At 41.5% G+C, this 17809-nt stretch overlaps 1 protein-coding gene and 1 pseudogene across 1 annotated transcript in view; one reads left to right on the forward strand and one right to left on the reverse strand.

The window, feature by feature from the left end:
• Positions 1-2022: 2022 nt before the first annotated feature.
• Positions 2023-17809, reverse strand: part of neto1l (neuropilin (NRP) and tolloid (TLL)-like 1, like) — a 153353-nt gene continuing 137566 nt past the window's right edge. The window contains exons 9-10 of the mRNA XM_052023084.1: positions 6068-6626; positions 2023-2316 (exon numbers count right to left, since the gene is read on the reverse strand). Of these exons, the coding sequence (XP_051879044.1) occupies positions 2229-2316; positions 6068-6626 (647 nt within the window). The 3' untranslated portion in view covers positions 2023-2228. The remainder of the gene's footprint in view (positions 2317-6067; positions 6627-17809) is intronic.
• Positions 12333-12935, forward strand: LOC127574413 (40S ribosomal protein S5-like; annotated as a pseudogene).

A 17809-nucleotide genomic window follows, 5' to 3' on the forward strand; every position in this document is an offset into this window, starting at 1 on the left:
ATTTCAGTAGAAGAATTAATCCATGAACACCTGAGACAGATATGGCTTCCTGTTCAGATCCTTTAATTTTCATCCTCTGTCTTTTAGTACCTTGTCCTATCCCATCTGCCTTCTACTCATTCTCACAACCCTACTGTATTAACAGGCATGCACTCTAATGCCTGGAAGCAGGTGGTTATGCAGGATCTTCCAAGTCAGAAAAACTGCTTCAGCATCTGCCAACCTTCTCTGACCTATGCCTCATCACACAACAGCAGCAAGAACCAAACACCAGTAGCATCATGGCAACTACCAAATAACAAAACTACCAATTAACCTAGAATCAGTTGATAATTCATTCATGTTGTACCATTGAGCAATCCTTCTGGCTACTTTCTAAGGATTCAAACATGTGGGGTTAAGAGGGGTGTTGTCTGGAATGCTGAGTTCCAAAAGGAAAGCACGGGCATCAAATTAGAATTAATACTGACTAATATCATAAAATACTCAGCAGGTGCTCAACTTGTGTGCCTGAATGGTGTCTGGCACAATTTGCCCCACAGGTATGTGTATGTACTGCAGATGTCAGTTTAGAGTTCTAAGAGCACTTGTATCACCCCAAGAATGGGCACTAACAATCCAAAATTCTCACCTTTGATTTTCATTGCCCTCTGTTGAGGTAAAATATTTCATACTATTTTTTTCCCATGGAGTACTGAGTTCTCCTGAATAACATGCATGGATCCCAGTAAACACCCCAGAATGATCTATTCCTCGGGCATCTTTTGGTATTCGTGTCCCTTAGCACAACGGTTTTGAATTCAGAATCTGAGTGTTTTTTCAAAAGTAGGCTTCTTGACAAATTTCTAGCTAATTTAGCGATTTTTAGCACTTATGTGCTGGCTAATCATGATATATTATTATCAGAAAATTCTACTCAATCCCATTGCTTCTCCCCACCTTAAGGAAAGATGATGCACAATAAAATGGAGATTTGTCTTAACAATTGCAAAGTTCATCAGTCAAAAGCATGTATTCACCCATACACAATGCCTTGTGCAAAGATTTTAGACAAAAGTAGATATTCATATAAATGCATGCAAAAAAAGTTTACATTTTCTGTCATACCATCATTTCATACTGTAGAAACATTGTATTGTTATTTGCCTTGATTAGTAAAAATACAACTTTATGCATCTGTCAAAAGAAATGGCTGTAATTACAGTGAAATGCTTAGCATACAGCACAGTGTAATTTATACCTATAGATAAAAACATGTTCAACAAATGTCTGACAGTTACTGTATATATCCTATACATAAACAATTTGAAACAACTTTTTTCAGGAATCAACTGTGATTATCTTGTTTTCCACTGTTCAAATAGTTAATACTGGCAAAGGTCATATTACTGACAAATTAATTATTTGTAAATTTTCCTTAACAGTTTTGAAACACATCTCAATTTCCCTCACTTTTTCTGGCATGTAATCCACTGATAAAGCAACAGTATGGAAATGGAAGGTGAAAGCATGGGTAGGGATACAGTTAGAAAAATATGTTATTTCTAAGTTGTGAATAACTCCATAGTTTTCAATCTTCCCTGAAAATACATTAAGATCCCTTCATAATTAACTGGGACCTACTGTAAGAATTGTCTTTAGAATCTCAGGTGTAACAACTAACGTAGGGTATCATGTTCCTATAACTTATGCTACAACAAAGCAATTATTGCATATTATTGTGTATTAAACACATTAAAAAGCTAAGTAAAATTAAAATAATTAGATGTATTACTTTATCGTTCCCTGTCATAGCAGATTTGAGAAATTTTGCAACTGTCTTCACTGAAAATCAAACTTTCCATATGTAAGTAACAATTTACAGGCAAACAATTAAAAGAAGCTGACTAAATAGAACTCATTATTTTAAATTATTGTAATTGAAATGAAACAGAAAAGATAAAACACCCGGATTCTACAAAGCTCCACTTCGGACATATTGTAGTGTCATTTATGTTGAGTTTTTGGAGTTACTCCCCAGTGCTGAGTTACTGTGTTCCGGATCCTCATCTTCCATCACTGCACTTCACCTTCAGCCTGTATTTGTTTTAAATACATAAATACATATCTGTACCATCCTGGATCCGACTGCAGCTTATGTAAAAGGCTACACCAAGACTGGTCTTTACAGCATTATTGCACATCACATTTGGTTCAGGAAACGGGCGATAAATAGATGTCCAAGAGACTCATGCTGGCGTGTGACCAAGGTCCACAATTTCAAAATTCTTTGATGCATGTTCAAAATCATCCAGCAGCACATTATTCTCAAGCAGTCTATATAATGAAAATAATTTAGATGTAACACAATGAATCGGTAGGTTAAATATACAATGTACAATTAACGGAAATAGCCTTGACTAAAGTAGTGCAACAAACATAGTCAGGTAAATCTTTGTCTTCGCTGCCCGGAGCATGTCTCCCATTAACCATAGGTTCTACCCTAATATTATTTGGCACGAAAATCCTACAATTTTTGCAGTAGGTTGGTTACCTGTTCCATCTGAATTCCAGTGAAATGAAAAACCTGTGCCAATCTCTTACTGAATGAATGAGAAGGAAGTTATTTTCTCAGAAATCCTATCTCCTAAAAATTTAGATAATTTCATTCCTTAAGATCTATATACCTAGTTTTGACAGTCAGTACTGAAACTCTTCATAATATGTATATAATTCTGTACATGAAGCTATAGGATGAGGGAGTTGGATCTTAGAACAATTAAAGTTCTTTCATTATGGAAGTCTAACTTATTAATTTACTTGTAAGAGGTTTAATTTACTATTTGGCACAGTGCACTGCACTTTCAGTCCAATGGCAGTCCAGGCTAATCCCAGATATGACAGGGTTGTCCTATTATGAGTTGGTAAAGAAATTAAATCTATATTCTTTGTACTTTAGAAGGATGAGGGGTGATCTTATTGAAATATATACGATCCTGAGTAGGGTATAACAGGGTAAATGTTGAGATGTTTGCACTATTGGGAGAATCTCAAATGAGGGTAAACAGCCACAAAATTAGGCAGCCATCTAAAATTGATGTGCATAGGAACTTCTCACAGAGAATAGTAACTCTCAAGTTCTTTATCCCAGAAAGTTATAGAGCTTAAATCATTGGAGGTATATAAAGAGGACATACATTTTTTTTGAAAAATCAGGGAACTGAGGACTGTGGGGAACTGGCATAAAAGAGGAGATGAGACCTGGGAAAGATTAGCCATGATCATATTGAACAGCAGGGCAAGCTTGAGAGGCTGAGTAGCTTATTCCTGCTCCTATTTTCTTATGTCCTTATGTTCTTCATTATGTAACATTAGTTAATAACCTGGTGAACTGACCTGACTGGAGATGGGCGACGTTATAGAGTCTCAGTTCCCTTATGGACCAGCAGTGTTTACAGCAGCATTATTTTTATTATTCAAAATATTGCTCATAATTTTGAAAGTTTTACAAATAGTACAAATAGTCAACTGTTTCTTTAACACACAGACCTTAATCAATCAAGTACTATCTTGCATGTGCAGGTCAGCTTTAGAAATACCTTTTCTTATAAGGCTAAATACTAGTGATTGCATTGTAGATGGTTTAAAATAGCAATGGTTCAAAATATAATGTTCTGTACCGTCTTCAGAACTTTTTTCTCGAACTGAAATCAATTTTTTTGCAGCTCAATATTATAATTGTTAAGGGAAAATATCCTCTAATCCCCTACCATATGCATAAATAAAGTAAAAAACCCTACATATTTGCAGTTTTATACATTGCAAATATTGAAAGTCTTCCTCATGATTATTAAGTTAATGGCAAACCTAATGTTATAGCACTGAGCTAACAATCTAGCAAAGAAATTGGCAAGGAAATTTAAAAGAAACAAATTTAAGTATTTCTACTTCAAAATTCTGCAGCACAATTTCAGAGTTACAGGAAGCTGCTTTATTGAATATCACGCCAACCACAGCACTTGAGTTCAGCAATGTATTTCTCTTTTACTCTCCACGAGCTCAGGATATGACTACTATAATATGGAGGAAAATCAAATTGCACAGAGCCTCAAAGGAACTTGGCCAATATATCTGTGGAACAGGGAATGCATATTGGGAACAAAGATGAAAAGGGTCACTATCTTCTGTGGAAGCAAATTTATATCTTAAAACTGCAGTGATTTTGAGATCCATCTTGAACTTGCAGTCAAATGGGGGTAGAAATTTTCCCTTGGTCACTACCACAAAACATGCAATACAGTAATGGCTCTAATACTGTGCAAAATACTCCGCTTCTAAAATTCAATCACATTGACATCAATGGTACCAAATTTTGGTAGTGGAATGCAATGTTCGGCCACTAACAAATTATATGCTAAGTGCATGCAACTGAGAATCAATGTCTACCCTAAATTTTAAATACCTTGTGAATTTCTTTGCAATTTTTTTCTGGTTCCAGCCAACAATAAAGCACATATGATTGTTCATAGATTGCACAAGAGAGCAGAAGTCACCCTTTACATGGATATAGATATAAATATTGATTTATATCTTTATTCATGTGAATTTTTCATGCATAACATTAGATCCATGCTGTCGGTTGTGTCAACATGGAAAAGTTGGCTCTGCAAGGGAAAATTATATGTTGCAAAACATATTGAGTTTGAATATGGGATAAGATTTATTGCTGGTGAACTATTAAAAAAATGTAAAATGCAAAGTTTAAAGCTCTTGATGCCCTAGGCTGTCTGTCATATGACAATAAATAGTTCACATTTATCAAACAGGTAAGTTAATTCACTTGAAGAGAAGATACTTCGAAGCTATTTTTCTAAACCCTTACCCTTCAAAATTCCCTGTGAAATATGTAAGGTGCAGTTAACAATAAAAATAGTTTCTCTTTCAATAGATTTTATCAAAATTATTGATTCATGCATCGTTCTTGTTCTATGCTGTTAAAAGGTTTACCCTAGCCTAACTGACAATTAAACATATGCGAACATTTATATGCACCAAGTATGAATATATTTTGCTGTGTTTATATTATAAATATTTCAAAGTAGCTTATACAATAAACAAAGAAATGGGTGGTAATATCATTACTGTTAATATTTTTTAAAAATCATCAGCCTTAAAACAAAATAATTAGAAAGTAGCCTTGACTTTTTCCTTAAAATATTGGCACTGTTTCCTCTCCTGGGTCCTTTCATGCATTGAGAGTGAAATAGAAATTGTTTCATAAATGTCTGGGTCTGAAGCAACATTGCAAGTTCCCATCCTATTAATGTATGTGTAACATACATTCCTATTAGATAGTGATAGTAGTTACACTATAAAACTCTCTTTGGTTTCAGTAGATACTCCTCCTCAACACCATTGAATGATTCTCCAAAAACACTGGAATCCTACTAAGCATGCTGCTAATGGTTAATTGTTTTCATATTTGTAATATTTATCACAAGAGGATACTTTGCCTTTTCTTCTCCTCTAGTTACCAAATTTTGCTGTAATTTGGACTGTGCAGCTAATAACCACATTTTGTTACATCTCTGAATGAACCATTCCATGAGCCTGTGCAGGGAATGTCAGATGGTGATTTGAACACATGGGTAGGGATGGACATTGCTGATGAGTCCTTTACTAATTGCACTTAACACCTATAGTCTTAAACCTTCCATCAGGATTCAATAGAGTTTACTAATTACTGTTTTCCTTTCTTAGCTTGGGAATTTGTTATGCTCAACTCCTCCAACAAAGATTGATATCGGAAAACAGATCTGGATGTCTCTGAATCAAATTTGGGATGTTCGTTTACCTCTTGTCTTCTAAGGGACTGTCAATTGTATTTGCTATTTATGAAGAGCTTTCTGCTTCACTTTCTGGTTAACTGCCGACAAAGCTTCCCAAAGTTCTATTTTGCATGCATGTACCTTAATCAAAAATGAAAAGGGGGCTAAAATAGAAAAGAAGGGATTTGACGAGATGATTAAAATGGACAGTGGAATCCTTGTTTATGATTAATCTTTATCAAAAATCAATTGATACTGACCGCTGGACAGCCTTATCATTTCTGGACAGCCTGTGACTTGTGGTCGGGACTTCTTCGATTTCATCAATATCACATGCATCTGCCGCATCCTGTGAGTAGCTGTGCTTCATGACCAGGATATTCCGCCGACTTAACGACTGCACACTGGGCTTCACTGGCTGTGGCTGTATTTCTGAGAGGATGGTGGCGTCACGGGTGCTGAGGTTACTACGGCTACCTTTAATGCTGGATATCTGAGAACCACAGTGATGGTCATGAATGCATTTAGAAGACGATCGCCTCAGTTTATGGTAATTCTCAAAGTCATCTACAATGTCCCCTAGATCAGCTGCAGCCCCCTTTCCTTTAAGTGAACAGAGTTCATAGTGTGTGGGCTCAAAAACCTCCTGAAAAACTGTTTGGTCAAAGTCTGATTTTCTTTGGATGAATTTTTTGCGCGGCTGTTTGATCTGAACTATAACAGAGATAACAATGAGAATAATCACAATGAAAGATGTGATCCCGATTATAGTCCCACTGGTGTTGGTAAGCTGGTCCAGCAGGTTAGTCTTTCTTTTCTCTGTATGAGAGAAATAAAAGTGAAATTACTACAATTTTTACTTCATAATTCAATATAACATCTTGACCTAAAGCTGCAATGTAATTTTGAGCATAGCCTAAGCTTATAATGATATACACCAACAATTACAATTGATCTAAGCTGGGTTGTAATACTTCAATTCCACTTCGAGCAAATGAGTTACCATTCAATGCACCACAATGTAACATTTCATAGTTAGCAAAGGAATCCTGTGAGGTCAACTTCTGTAAACTTGGCCTTCAGACCAGGAATACTTGAAGTGGCTGCACATCAAATTAAGGAAATAGATTGTGTGGTGAGTCTGAGTATATTTCCATATTTGCTTCTGCGTGATAGGTTTATAAACAATCAATCATGTGCATTAAAATTAACGCACCTATGAATGCAGTACCTTTCCACATCTGCACCTGAATCCAGGCTAACGGACTACAATCTATTAATAATAATTTGTGAAGATTAAACTCTCCAAATAAATCACTAGCGTGGGCTCATGGCAGCAAATTTCCTATAGTTCTGCGTTAATGTAAAGAGTAGGGGAAACCTTTGCACAGGGTCAGCACATACCAGAAAAATAAAATCACCGATACTCCCCCACAGCATTTCATCAACTGAAATCAATGGAATGAAAATTAAAAGCATTGTTTCTGCAGTTTTGTGATGTGCACAAGCTAGATTGGAGACCCAATTCACAAAGGCAGGATAAGAAATCTATTCTAGTGCTGGAAGGCTGAGTTAGAAAAGTTTAAGGATGACATTAGGAGAAATAGAAATAATGTACAGTTATGGACCGCCTTCTGAGGATTGGAAGAAGGGGTAGTGCTTGCAATGTACCGAAAGTTAGTGAAGGCATCTGATATGAGAATGTTTAATGATGGTAACTTAAACAAAATATGGAAATAATATATTCACTAGAATTGAGATTCATCTACCTGATGAACTTTTATCAAAAATTAACTATCATCACATTTCTGGCATTATATTTGACACGTCTGGAGTTTAATGTCATTTTGTTTTCAGTCAAATTCAATCAACCCAAAGTCTTTCCACGATCTTCAGGATACAAGCCAGGACAGTGATGGAACATTTTCCATTTGCCTGGATGAGTACAGCTCCAACAACTCTTAAGAAGCTTGGCACCATCCAAGTCAAAGCAGCTGCTTAACTGCACCTCATCCATCACCCTAAGTATTCATTCCCTCCACCACCAGCACATAGTGGCTGTAGTGTGTACCAGCTACAAAATGCACTGCAGTTACTTATCTAATTGGACAGCACTTTTTAAAACAGCAACTTCTATCATCAAGAAGGACAAGTGCTTCAAGTGTCGGTTGAGGTTGCCATTCATGCTGCAAATTACCCTGACTTGGAAATATATCACTGGTACATCAGCATCACCAGTCTAAATCCTGGAACTGCTTACCCCATATCACTATGGGAGTACCTTCACCTGAAGGACTGTGGCAGTTCAAGAAATCATCTCATCATCATCTTCTCAAGCTCAATTAGGGATGGACAATAAATGCTGGACATGACCTCTCCTCTATGCACCCAGTTGTTTTGGAAGCAGAGTAGAATCATAACAGAAGCTTGGATTTTGAGTGAAAAAGTTGTTAGTACAATGCATGACCTCCAACATTCCCCTGACAGTAACTTTGGGATTCCTGTGCAGTTACATTCCATTTCAGAACTGTTTTCCTGATTAATGCTGACTGTAAACTACCCATGGAATCCAGCGAGGGAGTGTAAAGTTCCATCAATCCCTCAACCATGAACAGTGGGAAATCTGCCGGAAAACTTGTGACCAGTTAAGCCTGATGCAGGGACTGTAATCCTATTCGTTACAAGGGAGAGGAATGGATGTGACGGGCTGATGTATTATTGGTTAATTTAGTTTAGTTTGTTTTATTGTTTGATTTCACTTAATTATGTTGTCTTTCATTGAATTTTATTTCTCCTATGTCAGAAACATTTAAAAGCTCTTTTTAACTTGACAACCATATACAGAAGGCATGTCTTAGATCTGTCTTTCAGCTTTTCTTACAGAAAGCATTGCTCCCCAACTGACACTCCGCTCTACCCCACTGCTAATATCTTCCTCCCTTTGCCAGTTGCAGAAGGTCTTGTCACTACACTGAGCCTCAATGCAATGAATAGATCTGGCTATCTCTCACAAGTTCCCACTGCAGGAATCACTCAAGATATGTCCAATCTATTTTTGTTTGTCAGCACTTGAGAGTAGCTGCAAATTATGGGCTAGAGTTACCCAAAATATAAGTGCTGCTGTAATGTTTTGTGCTGCTGTACTGTGGCTGCAATAGAGAAAATTATTTCAGGGCTGACTTACTTCCTGCTGGTTAGTGTAGCAATGACATGGCAACTACACCAACTGCAGATAGTTGCCTTCAGGAAACATGCAGGTAAAGTGTTTTATGGATGATTCAGAGTGAAAACTACCCTCTTTTTTTAAACTGCATTGTTCATCAATTTCACTATTTTTCTGGTCACAGGATACAGTGCCTGCTCCATATCTTGAGGAAACATGAAACCTAATTTATAGGTATTTGTTTTATTCACCGATTCTGCAGGTACCTTTTTCTCTCTTTTGTAATCCCACATGTCTTTAGTAATTATTTTTAATTTTCTTTCTGCACATAATTTAAGTACTTCATATTTTTGCCTTAAGCGTCCTGCTTACCTTACTGAGTTCTTCAGTCTGATTAATTAAAGAGATCTGCCATTGCTTGCTGTTTCTCGCTGCTCACAGATTAACAGATATCCAGTTCCCTGTAGCAAGTGCAGGGAACTGGATATTTCCTTGAAATGCAGAGCTTTGCAGGATGTAAGGAAAGAGCATGGGACTGGGATTATTGGGTAGGTCTTCCATGGTGACTGTAAATTGATTCTATAACTTATTTTATTCTGATCACAAATACAATGAAATTATGGTTCTGAATGGTCTCATACTATGCTGTAAATTTCTATGGTATGTTGATAAGCCAGTACCCAAATTGATTTTGTTAAAACTGTTGAAAGTGCAGCCATCTTAGGGATATTGGTAGAGAATATTCAATATGGATATACAAAAAGGAGATAAAGCAATAATGGAGCTACATTTGATTTCAACAGCAAATTGTCTTAATGTGTAATATTTGTGTGATATTTTCAATCATTTATTTTACGTCTGATCTCTACTGTACATGCAATCTGAATTAATTTTAAAATGTGTACAGTGTTATCCTTTGGTAACCTGGGATTATATTTCAAGGGAAACAGTTTTTAAGGCTTTATTTTTCTTCAAACCACTTAATAAATTATGGAAATGTGTTTTTGGTGGAAACTCAATCCACTAGCAAAGCCAAGCAGAATGTTGTTCGTGCAAATTACCCATTTCAAGGGTGATCCTTTAAAACAACTGGAAAAAATTATGAACATTCATAACTCAACTATGAAGTGCTCAATAGTTAATCAAAAATTACACATGTACGGCTAATATTGCCCCGCATCTATTCTTTACAGCCACTAGCAATTAATTGTACAATCCTAATTTTAAATTTAAATTTTATTTACAGCGTGGTAGCAGGCCCTTCCGGCCCAACGAGTCCACGTCACCCATTTTAAACCCAAATTAACCTACCCGTATGTCTTTGCAATGTGGGAGGAAACTGGAGCACCCGGAGGAAACCCACGCAGACACAGGAGAATGTACAAACACCTTACAGACAGCGACGGGAATCAAACCCCAATCACTGGCGCTGTAATAACATCGCGCTAACCGCTACGCTACCGTACCGCCCGATATATACAACTATAAATACAATTCCCATATATACAACTGCTGTGTGAAGTTCTTTTGCAGCTTCCTTCAAAAAATTGCCAATTTGAGGTTCATTCTTTAAGAAATGCTTCCATAGATTTCCCGGTTGGGTTTTCTGAATTTATATTTTTAAATCCCAGCCACACATTTCTGCAGAAATCTATAATGCCAGGCATGGCCCACTTAATCTGGGAAGTGGGAAAGTCAGACGCAGCCAAGGAACACTCAGAGGAAGGATAACACACCTGTGTTAAATTATTTTAGGCGCTGTTTTCAACTTCCATTATGATACGCAATAACGTTTTGTGTTCTTACATAATGATTATCAAGGGTTGTTAGGCTATCAGCTATGATCATCAGCACATTTTGAGGACACAGGAGTTAATTAATACAACAGTTTTAATAATTTGAAAATAGTTATTTTTCCTGCTGCTTAGGGTCAGTTCTGATTTTGTACCAACTGGTTTGCTGTTTACTTTATTCCTCCTTACAGTCCGAAAAATTCTTCCGAGTTTTCCAACCGAAGTGTGGGGAAGGTGTATGGGGGGTATTCAGGCACCCCTGCAGTTTTTGTTGCCAAACTATTGATATCCATAGGTCCACAGCAGCAGACAACATGGCTGTGCAAGGTCACCTGATCATGCATAAAAAACTTCAGCAAAAGAACTCTGGAAAAATGGCACAAATGGCACTTAACCAAACTTGTGGAGTTCTGCTGAAGTTATGGCAGACAGCCAGGAGAACATCTGTACGAAGTTCAACTGCATCACCATGTTCTGGTCTTGCTGCAACTGTTCTCTCTGTACCTGTTCAAACGGTGAACTCACAAGAGACAGATTGTTCCGATAACACCACGTTCTCAATTTATCGTCATTTGGGTGGTATGTAGAAGTGTGATCCTAATGCATACATGTACTTCAGGCTGTTGAATCAGTACACAATGTCCCATCATCTCCTTCCATTGTGATTTTACTTCTGTCTTTACAGGGCTGTGTTGACCAGTGTCAAATTCGACTTGCTTTCAACTGTAAGCATTTTCTCAGGTGAATTTGCAAATCACAGTGTTTGACACCTGGGTACATAGTGGAGGCAGTCCCAAAGCCTTGAACTTACTAAAACCAGCTCAATTCAATATAGCCAGAGTGTGATAGTACAGACTATAAAAATATTACAATATAAAACCTTGGCAACAAATCAGATGTTTATGATGCCTACACTGGAAAGAGATGCAGTGAAAATATTAGTTCAGAGAGCTCACAGACCTGTCAGTTGTTCTTGAAGCAAGAAACGCGCTGATGTACAAACAAAACAATTCTAGCTGATATTACCCTGTTAAGGATTACTCTGGAGCTATGAAATTATGGATAGCAGAGATTAATTCAAACAAGAACCAGTCTTCAGGTCTTAATGTAAATTGCAAGCAGTAATCAGGTTGAAGTTAAAAGGACTTTGCAAACAAACAGCACTGTCTCCAGAGCACAGGCCACTGGCCCACAGCAAGGGGCTGGCTGCTCAAGATATGGTTTATAAAGTGAACTGACCATGAGACGTTCTTGTCTGCATCAGCCAAACGTAAAACAATGGGGTTATGTTAAATGGCCTACATCAAACAAGGCACTTCCAACTAAGTTATTTTGCACCCTTCTTCCAGGGATCAAGGAGGGCTGGGAGACCAGACTAAATTTTGTCACTTAGCATATCAAATATGGTCATGGCATTTTTGCTCTGTCGGTAACTAGGAAATTTGTGTATTCAAGAAAGTCATCCTCACGGCATTAATCTTGGGCATCTGGTTGTCTGTCCTCAGTAGCTTCTAGACCTTCCACGTGAATTCGTTTGTCCCAACAAAGGTGGATCCTGAGTGGAGCAGAATGACTGAGGGCGAGAGTGTGCCCACGGTCGCAGAGACCCCAGAAATCAAGCTGTTTGGAAAATGGAGCACTGGCGATGTTCAGATCAATGACATTTCCTTGCAGGAATACATCGCCGTCAAGGAGAAGTGTGCCAAGTACCTCCCCAACAGCTCCAGCGGTTGCACTGCCAAACGTTTCCGCAAGGCCCAGTGTCCCACAGTGGCCAACTCCACGATGATGCATAGCTGCAACAACGGCAAGAAGTTGATGACCGTCCGCATTGTGAAGCACCCTTTTGAGATCATCCACCTGCTAAATGGCAAGAACCCCCTGCAGGCATTAGCAAATGCCATCATCAGTAGCGGGCCCTGGGAAGACTCCACCCGTATCGGGTGAGCCGGCACTGTGAGGAGACAGGCTATTCACGTGTCCCCCTTGCGGTGCATCAACCAGGCCATTTGGTTGCTTTGCACTGGGGCCAGAGAGGCTGCATTTGGGAACATTAAAACCATTGCAGAATGCTTGGCAGGTGAGCTCATCAATGCTGCTAAGGACTCTTCTAACTTGTATACCATTAAGAAGAAGGATGAGTTGGAGTGTGTGGCCAAGTCCAACAGTTAATATCATCATGTCTGATTTCATTGTCGAATAAAAGTACTTGAAAGAGAAAAAAAGCAAAGGTGTTTGAACTTTCAGAGATATCTTATAGTTACAATGTGCTCCCACTGTAAATATGTACTTCAATGGAACCATTTGTAAGACACAAAATATTGAAGTAAACATTGTCATTGTAGTTATTGAAAGCGTATTGAATCACCTGTTGTTGCCTTTGATCTTAAGGGTATAAAAATGTGATGTACTTTGAGCTCGGGAGAACCTGCTATGGAGATATATTTGTGGGTGAACTCGAACATTGACGTTGAAGGAGACTCTTCACGATCAAGTGGCTGTTTGATGAGACCTTAACCTGCTGACATAAGGGTGGATCCTAATGCTGATTGGGGAAATCAATTTAACACCCTCCTCCAGCAGATTACCCGCTATAACTAATCAGCTCCATTTGGATGGCTGCAGCGACAATCGCCTCGGGAGGAGGACATGGGATCCGAAACACTGTCAGGGTGGCAGTGAAGGACCTCAGTGAGGGAATCCCTTCACCAGGGACCTCTTCATCAAGGAGGTCTGACTGGAGTGCTGCAAGTTTGAGGTGAAGGACATCGACTGCCTCCAGGACTTCCCAGGTAACGGGTACTTTGACGTTACCTTCAAGCACCTGGCGGGATGGCAGAAGGTGCTACAGGACTTTCAGGAGAGGGGGAGTGAAGCCCCGCTGTCGCTGCTGAAGGCGCAGCCACTCTTCACCCTCCTCACCCAGAAGGAGTGAGAGATATCAGTGCACATGTTCAATGCACATGTGCCCGTTGTGGATGTCCTCACCTTCCTGGCTCGTTACGTCGAGGGAGCAGGAAGCTGTGTGGATATCAAGGACCTGTTTGGGATCTGGACCAGCAAGTGCCAGGTGAAGGTCAAGCTAAGGGTGGGTGCTAACGGTCCCATCATCCACCCTTCCTCAGTGGTTTACTATCAGAGGAAACCATAGTATATGCAGGACAACCCAGACTGTGTCGTAGCTGCAATAAACCCGGACATGTGGCGGCCCAATGCAGTGCAGTTATCTGCAAGAACTTCAGGCAAGAAGGCCACCAGACCAAGGACTGCAGGGAAAGCAAAAATTGCAACCTGTGTGGGGAGGCAGGTCACCTCAACAAGGCCTGCCCAAAATGTGCCTGTAGCTATGCACAGGCAATAAGAGTGGGAGCTGGCACCGACAACCCCCAGAGGGAAGCCGACACACCCCCTACCAGTGCAGTGGCCCCAGCAGAAACTGAGACCAGGGCTGAGGAAAAGCCAACTGCCTCGAGCTCCCAAACCCCAGCCACAAACCCCCAGGCCCCTCCTCAAGAGGAGGAGTCAATGGAAAAGAGGACGGCAGAAGGACAAGAAGGGAAATGGCAGGTGGTGAAAAAAAGATTCCCAGAGACATCGGGCTGCAGAGAGTAAAAGTAATGGGAAGTAAAGGGCACTGCAACAGACAAATGTCAGCAACCTCTCCTTGTCGGAGGATGAAGCCAATATGGGAAACCGTCCACGCAGGCAGAGGAAGCACCAAAATGGAAGGGAAAAGGAGGAGGAGAGTCCACAGACAAATATGGGTGAGGAAGAAATTCAGCCTGCTGCCCCCCCCCCCCCCAATTCCAGAATATCGAGGGCAGCACAGAAGCTACCAGTGCACCTCAGCTCCCGGAGACTAGGAGTTGTACAGAGGCCAAAGGCCCCCAGCTCCGGGAGTCTGGGAGCAGCATAGAAACTGCCCGTCCCCAGCTCTGGGACACCAGGAGCAGCATGATGTCTGGCGCACCCCAGCTCTGAGAGATGGAGGGTACAGAACAAACAGAGCCAGAGGGCAGAACAGATATAGAGACTAATCTCCCCCCCCAGTGACACCACCGGCATCGCCACACCCTGGGGAGGACAATTCCCAGTACCTGAGCCTAAAAAAAGTGCTGCAGTTCACCATGGCTGTGGGCATGAGGGCTCAGGCTGATTGACAATGGACAGTATTTGTGATCCCTGAACTCAAATAACTACGGAGATAAAACTGGCATCTCTAAATGTACACAGTGTGAAGAACACTGTGTGATGTGTGAACACCTTGCAATACCTTACCAAGGTCAAGGCTGGTGTAACCTTTTTACGGAAGCGTGGGCTGCCACACCTCTGTAACTATCAGAGGTGGTCGCGACGGTGGTCCCAGGGATCATCTGTATGGTTGGGGGGAATGATAGTCGTGCATCCGGCCTGGGGATTCTGCTGCGGGGAGGTAACTTCTCCATCACTGAAGTCAAAGAGGTGGTGGGGGTCGGCTCCTTGTGGCTGACATGAAGCACCGTGACAATCCATTCCGGCTAATTAATGTGTATGCCTCGCTTGTGCTGAGTGAGTGGTTAGCTGTCCTCAAGCAGCTCCCACCACTGCTGGCGATGTCCCGACCAGTTGTTCTGGCTGGTGGCTTCAACTGCATCATTGATGCATCTAGACAATCCAGTAGTGCAAGCAGGAGACTGGACAGCAGCTCCAGGCTCCTGATGGAAACGGTTAAAAATGCAAAGTTGTGCGATGCCTTCAGCACCCCTGCAGGTGGAGCACAGCCACATATACTTCTACTGGAACAGACAGCTCAGTATGGTCGCAGATAGATTTCCTCTTCACGTCGAAGACAGTCATGGTCATATCCACTGACGTCACGCCGGTGTTCTTCTCTGACCACTGCCTCCTTCATGTCTCCTGTCACCTACAGGAGGACCAGAAGGCAGGCAGGGGGATGTGGAAACTGAACATCAAGCTGCTAACCCCAGAGAACATGGAGGATCTAAAGAGGGATTACACAGGTTGGAGAACCGTGAAGCGTCTGACTCTCTGACTCACTCCAACCAAGGAGAACATCAAGAGGTTCTTCATCCTCAAAGGCATTCAGAAAGCAAGACAAAGTCAGAGAGAACTGCGCCAACTCCAGACAGACTTGCAGCAACTTCTCCCTCTACAGTCAAGGGGGGTGGATGTGAGAAAGGAACTCCGAGAGGTGAAGAGCCGACAAGCTGCACCCTTTGCCTCTGAATCCTTGAAGTCATCTTCCAAAACCTAAGGCGTTTTCTTCCAAAAGGTTCACAGGGGGAGCTCTGTGATCCACAGCCTTAAGGAAAAGGATGGTTCAGTAACATCCTCACAGACAGACATACTGGGGATCTACAGATCCTTTCAAGCCAGTCTGTATGACTATAAGATCACAGACAGCACAGCCTCCCAAAATTTCCTATCTTCTATCATAGAGATGCTGGACAACAGTAAGTGGGAGAATCTGGATCAGCAACTGTCCCTGGAGGAGCTGTTTGGATCCATCCATTCCCTGGCATGAATAAAACTCCTGGAAGTGACACTTACTGCCGGAGTTGTACTCGGCTCTGTCGGACTGGATGGTCCCGGATCTGCTGGAAGTGTACAATGCTATACTTCTGGCTGACAGCATGTCAGACTCCATGAAGAAGGGCATCATTAACCTCATCAACAAGCAGAAGGGAGAGAAGGAGGACATCAGGAACTGGAGACCCATTTCACTATTGAATGTGGACTATAAGATCCTGTCCAAGGCTATCCCCAACTGGGTCAAGTCTGTTCTGGGGCAGGCAATCCACCCAGACCAAACCTGTGCTGTACCTGGCAGGAAAATCTCTGACAGCCTTGCGCTGGTCAGAGATACCATTACCTATGTGCAGGACAGAAGGGTGGCTTGGACCAGGAGAAGGCCTTTGACAGAATATTGCACACGTACATGCTGGACATGCTCTCCAAAATGAATCAGAAATTGGATCCAACTGCTCTACATAGATATCTGAAGTGCAGTCCAAATCAATGGGTGGGAGAGAGATAGTTTCCCAATCAAATCTGGAGTCAGGCAGGGTCGTCCACCCTCCCCTGTCTTGTTTATGTGCTGCATTGAACCCTTTGCCGAATCCATCAGGAAGGACAAGAGCATAAGAGTGGTGACGTTGCCAGGCAGTGGAGGCACACAAGTCAAAACCTCCTGTACACGGATGATGTCGCCATCTTCTGCTCGGACCCACGGTCAGTTCACAAATTGATCAGTATCTGCAACCAGTTCGAGTTGGCATCGGCAGGTCAGAGTCAGCTGTAAGAAGAGCGAGGCCATGATCTTCAGTCACTGGCCTGACCAATCCAGGTCCGACTCCCTGAAGGTGCTGGGAATCTGGTTCGGAGGGGCTGAGGTGTTTAACAAGAATTGGCTGGAGCGGACTAGGAAGGTAAAATAAAAATTGGGTTTGTGGAAATGGCGTTCTCTGTCAAAAACTGGGAAGAACTCAGTCATCAGGTGCAATATGCTCTCAGGGCTGCTGTACTTGGCGCAGGTGTGGCCTGTTCCTCGCTCCTCAGCCTCGGTAATCACCTGGGACATCTTTCAGTTTATCTGGGGGTCCAAGGTGGAGTGAGTCTGATGGGTCACACTGCACAAGTCCCCTGAGAATGAGGGCAAAAGTGTAACCAACGTTGCCCTCATCCTGATGACCACCTTCGTGTGTGGCTGTATCAGCCGGTGTGTGGACCAAAAGTATGTGGGCACCAAGTGTCACTCTGTACTGAGGTTCTTTCTGTCCCCAGTGTTGCGAAAGGTAGGTTTGGCCCCTCTACTGCACAGCGTCCCAGTCAGCTGGACATCGCCGCACTACCTGTCCTTTGTGGAAGAGTTCTTCCAAGCAAACACCTTTGACCACAAGTCCATCAGACAGTGGTCAGCGTGGAACATACTGCAGGACAGGGACACTATGGATTCTATGAGTTTGCTCCCTGAGCAAATGGTCCAAACCATGTGGCAGAATGCCTCATCGCCAGATCTGTCCAACAAGCACCGAGACGACACTTGG

The sequence above is a fragment of the Pristis pectinata genome, chromosome 9 (assembly GCF_009764475.1).
Source record: "Pristis pectinata isolate sPriPec2 chromosome 9, sPriPec2.1.pri, whole genome shotgun sequence".
NCBI classification, from domain to species: domain Eukaryota; kingdom Metazoa; phylum Chordata; class Chondrichthyes; order Rhinopristiformes; family Pristidae; genus Pristis; species Pristis pectinata.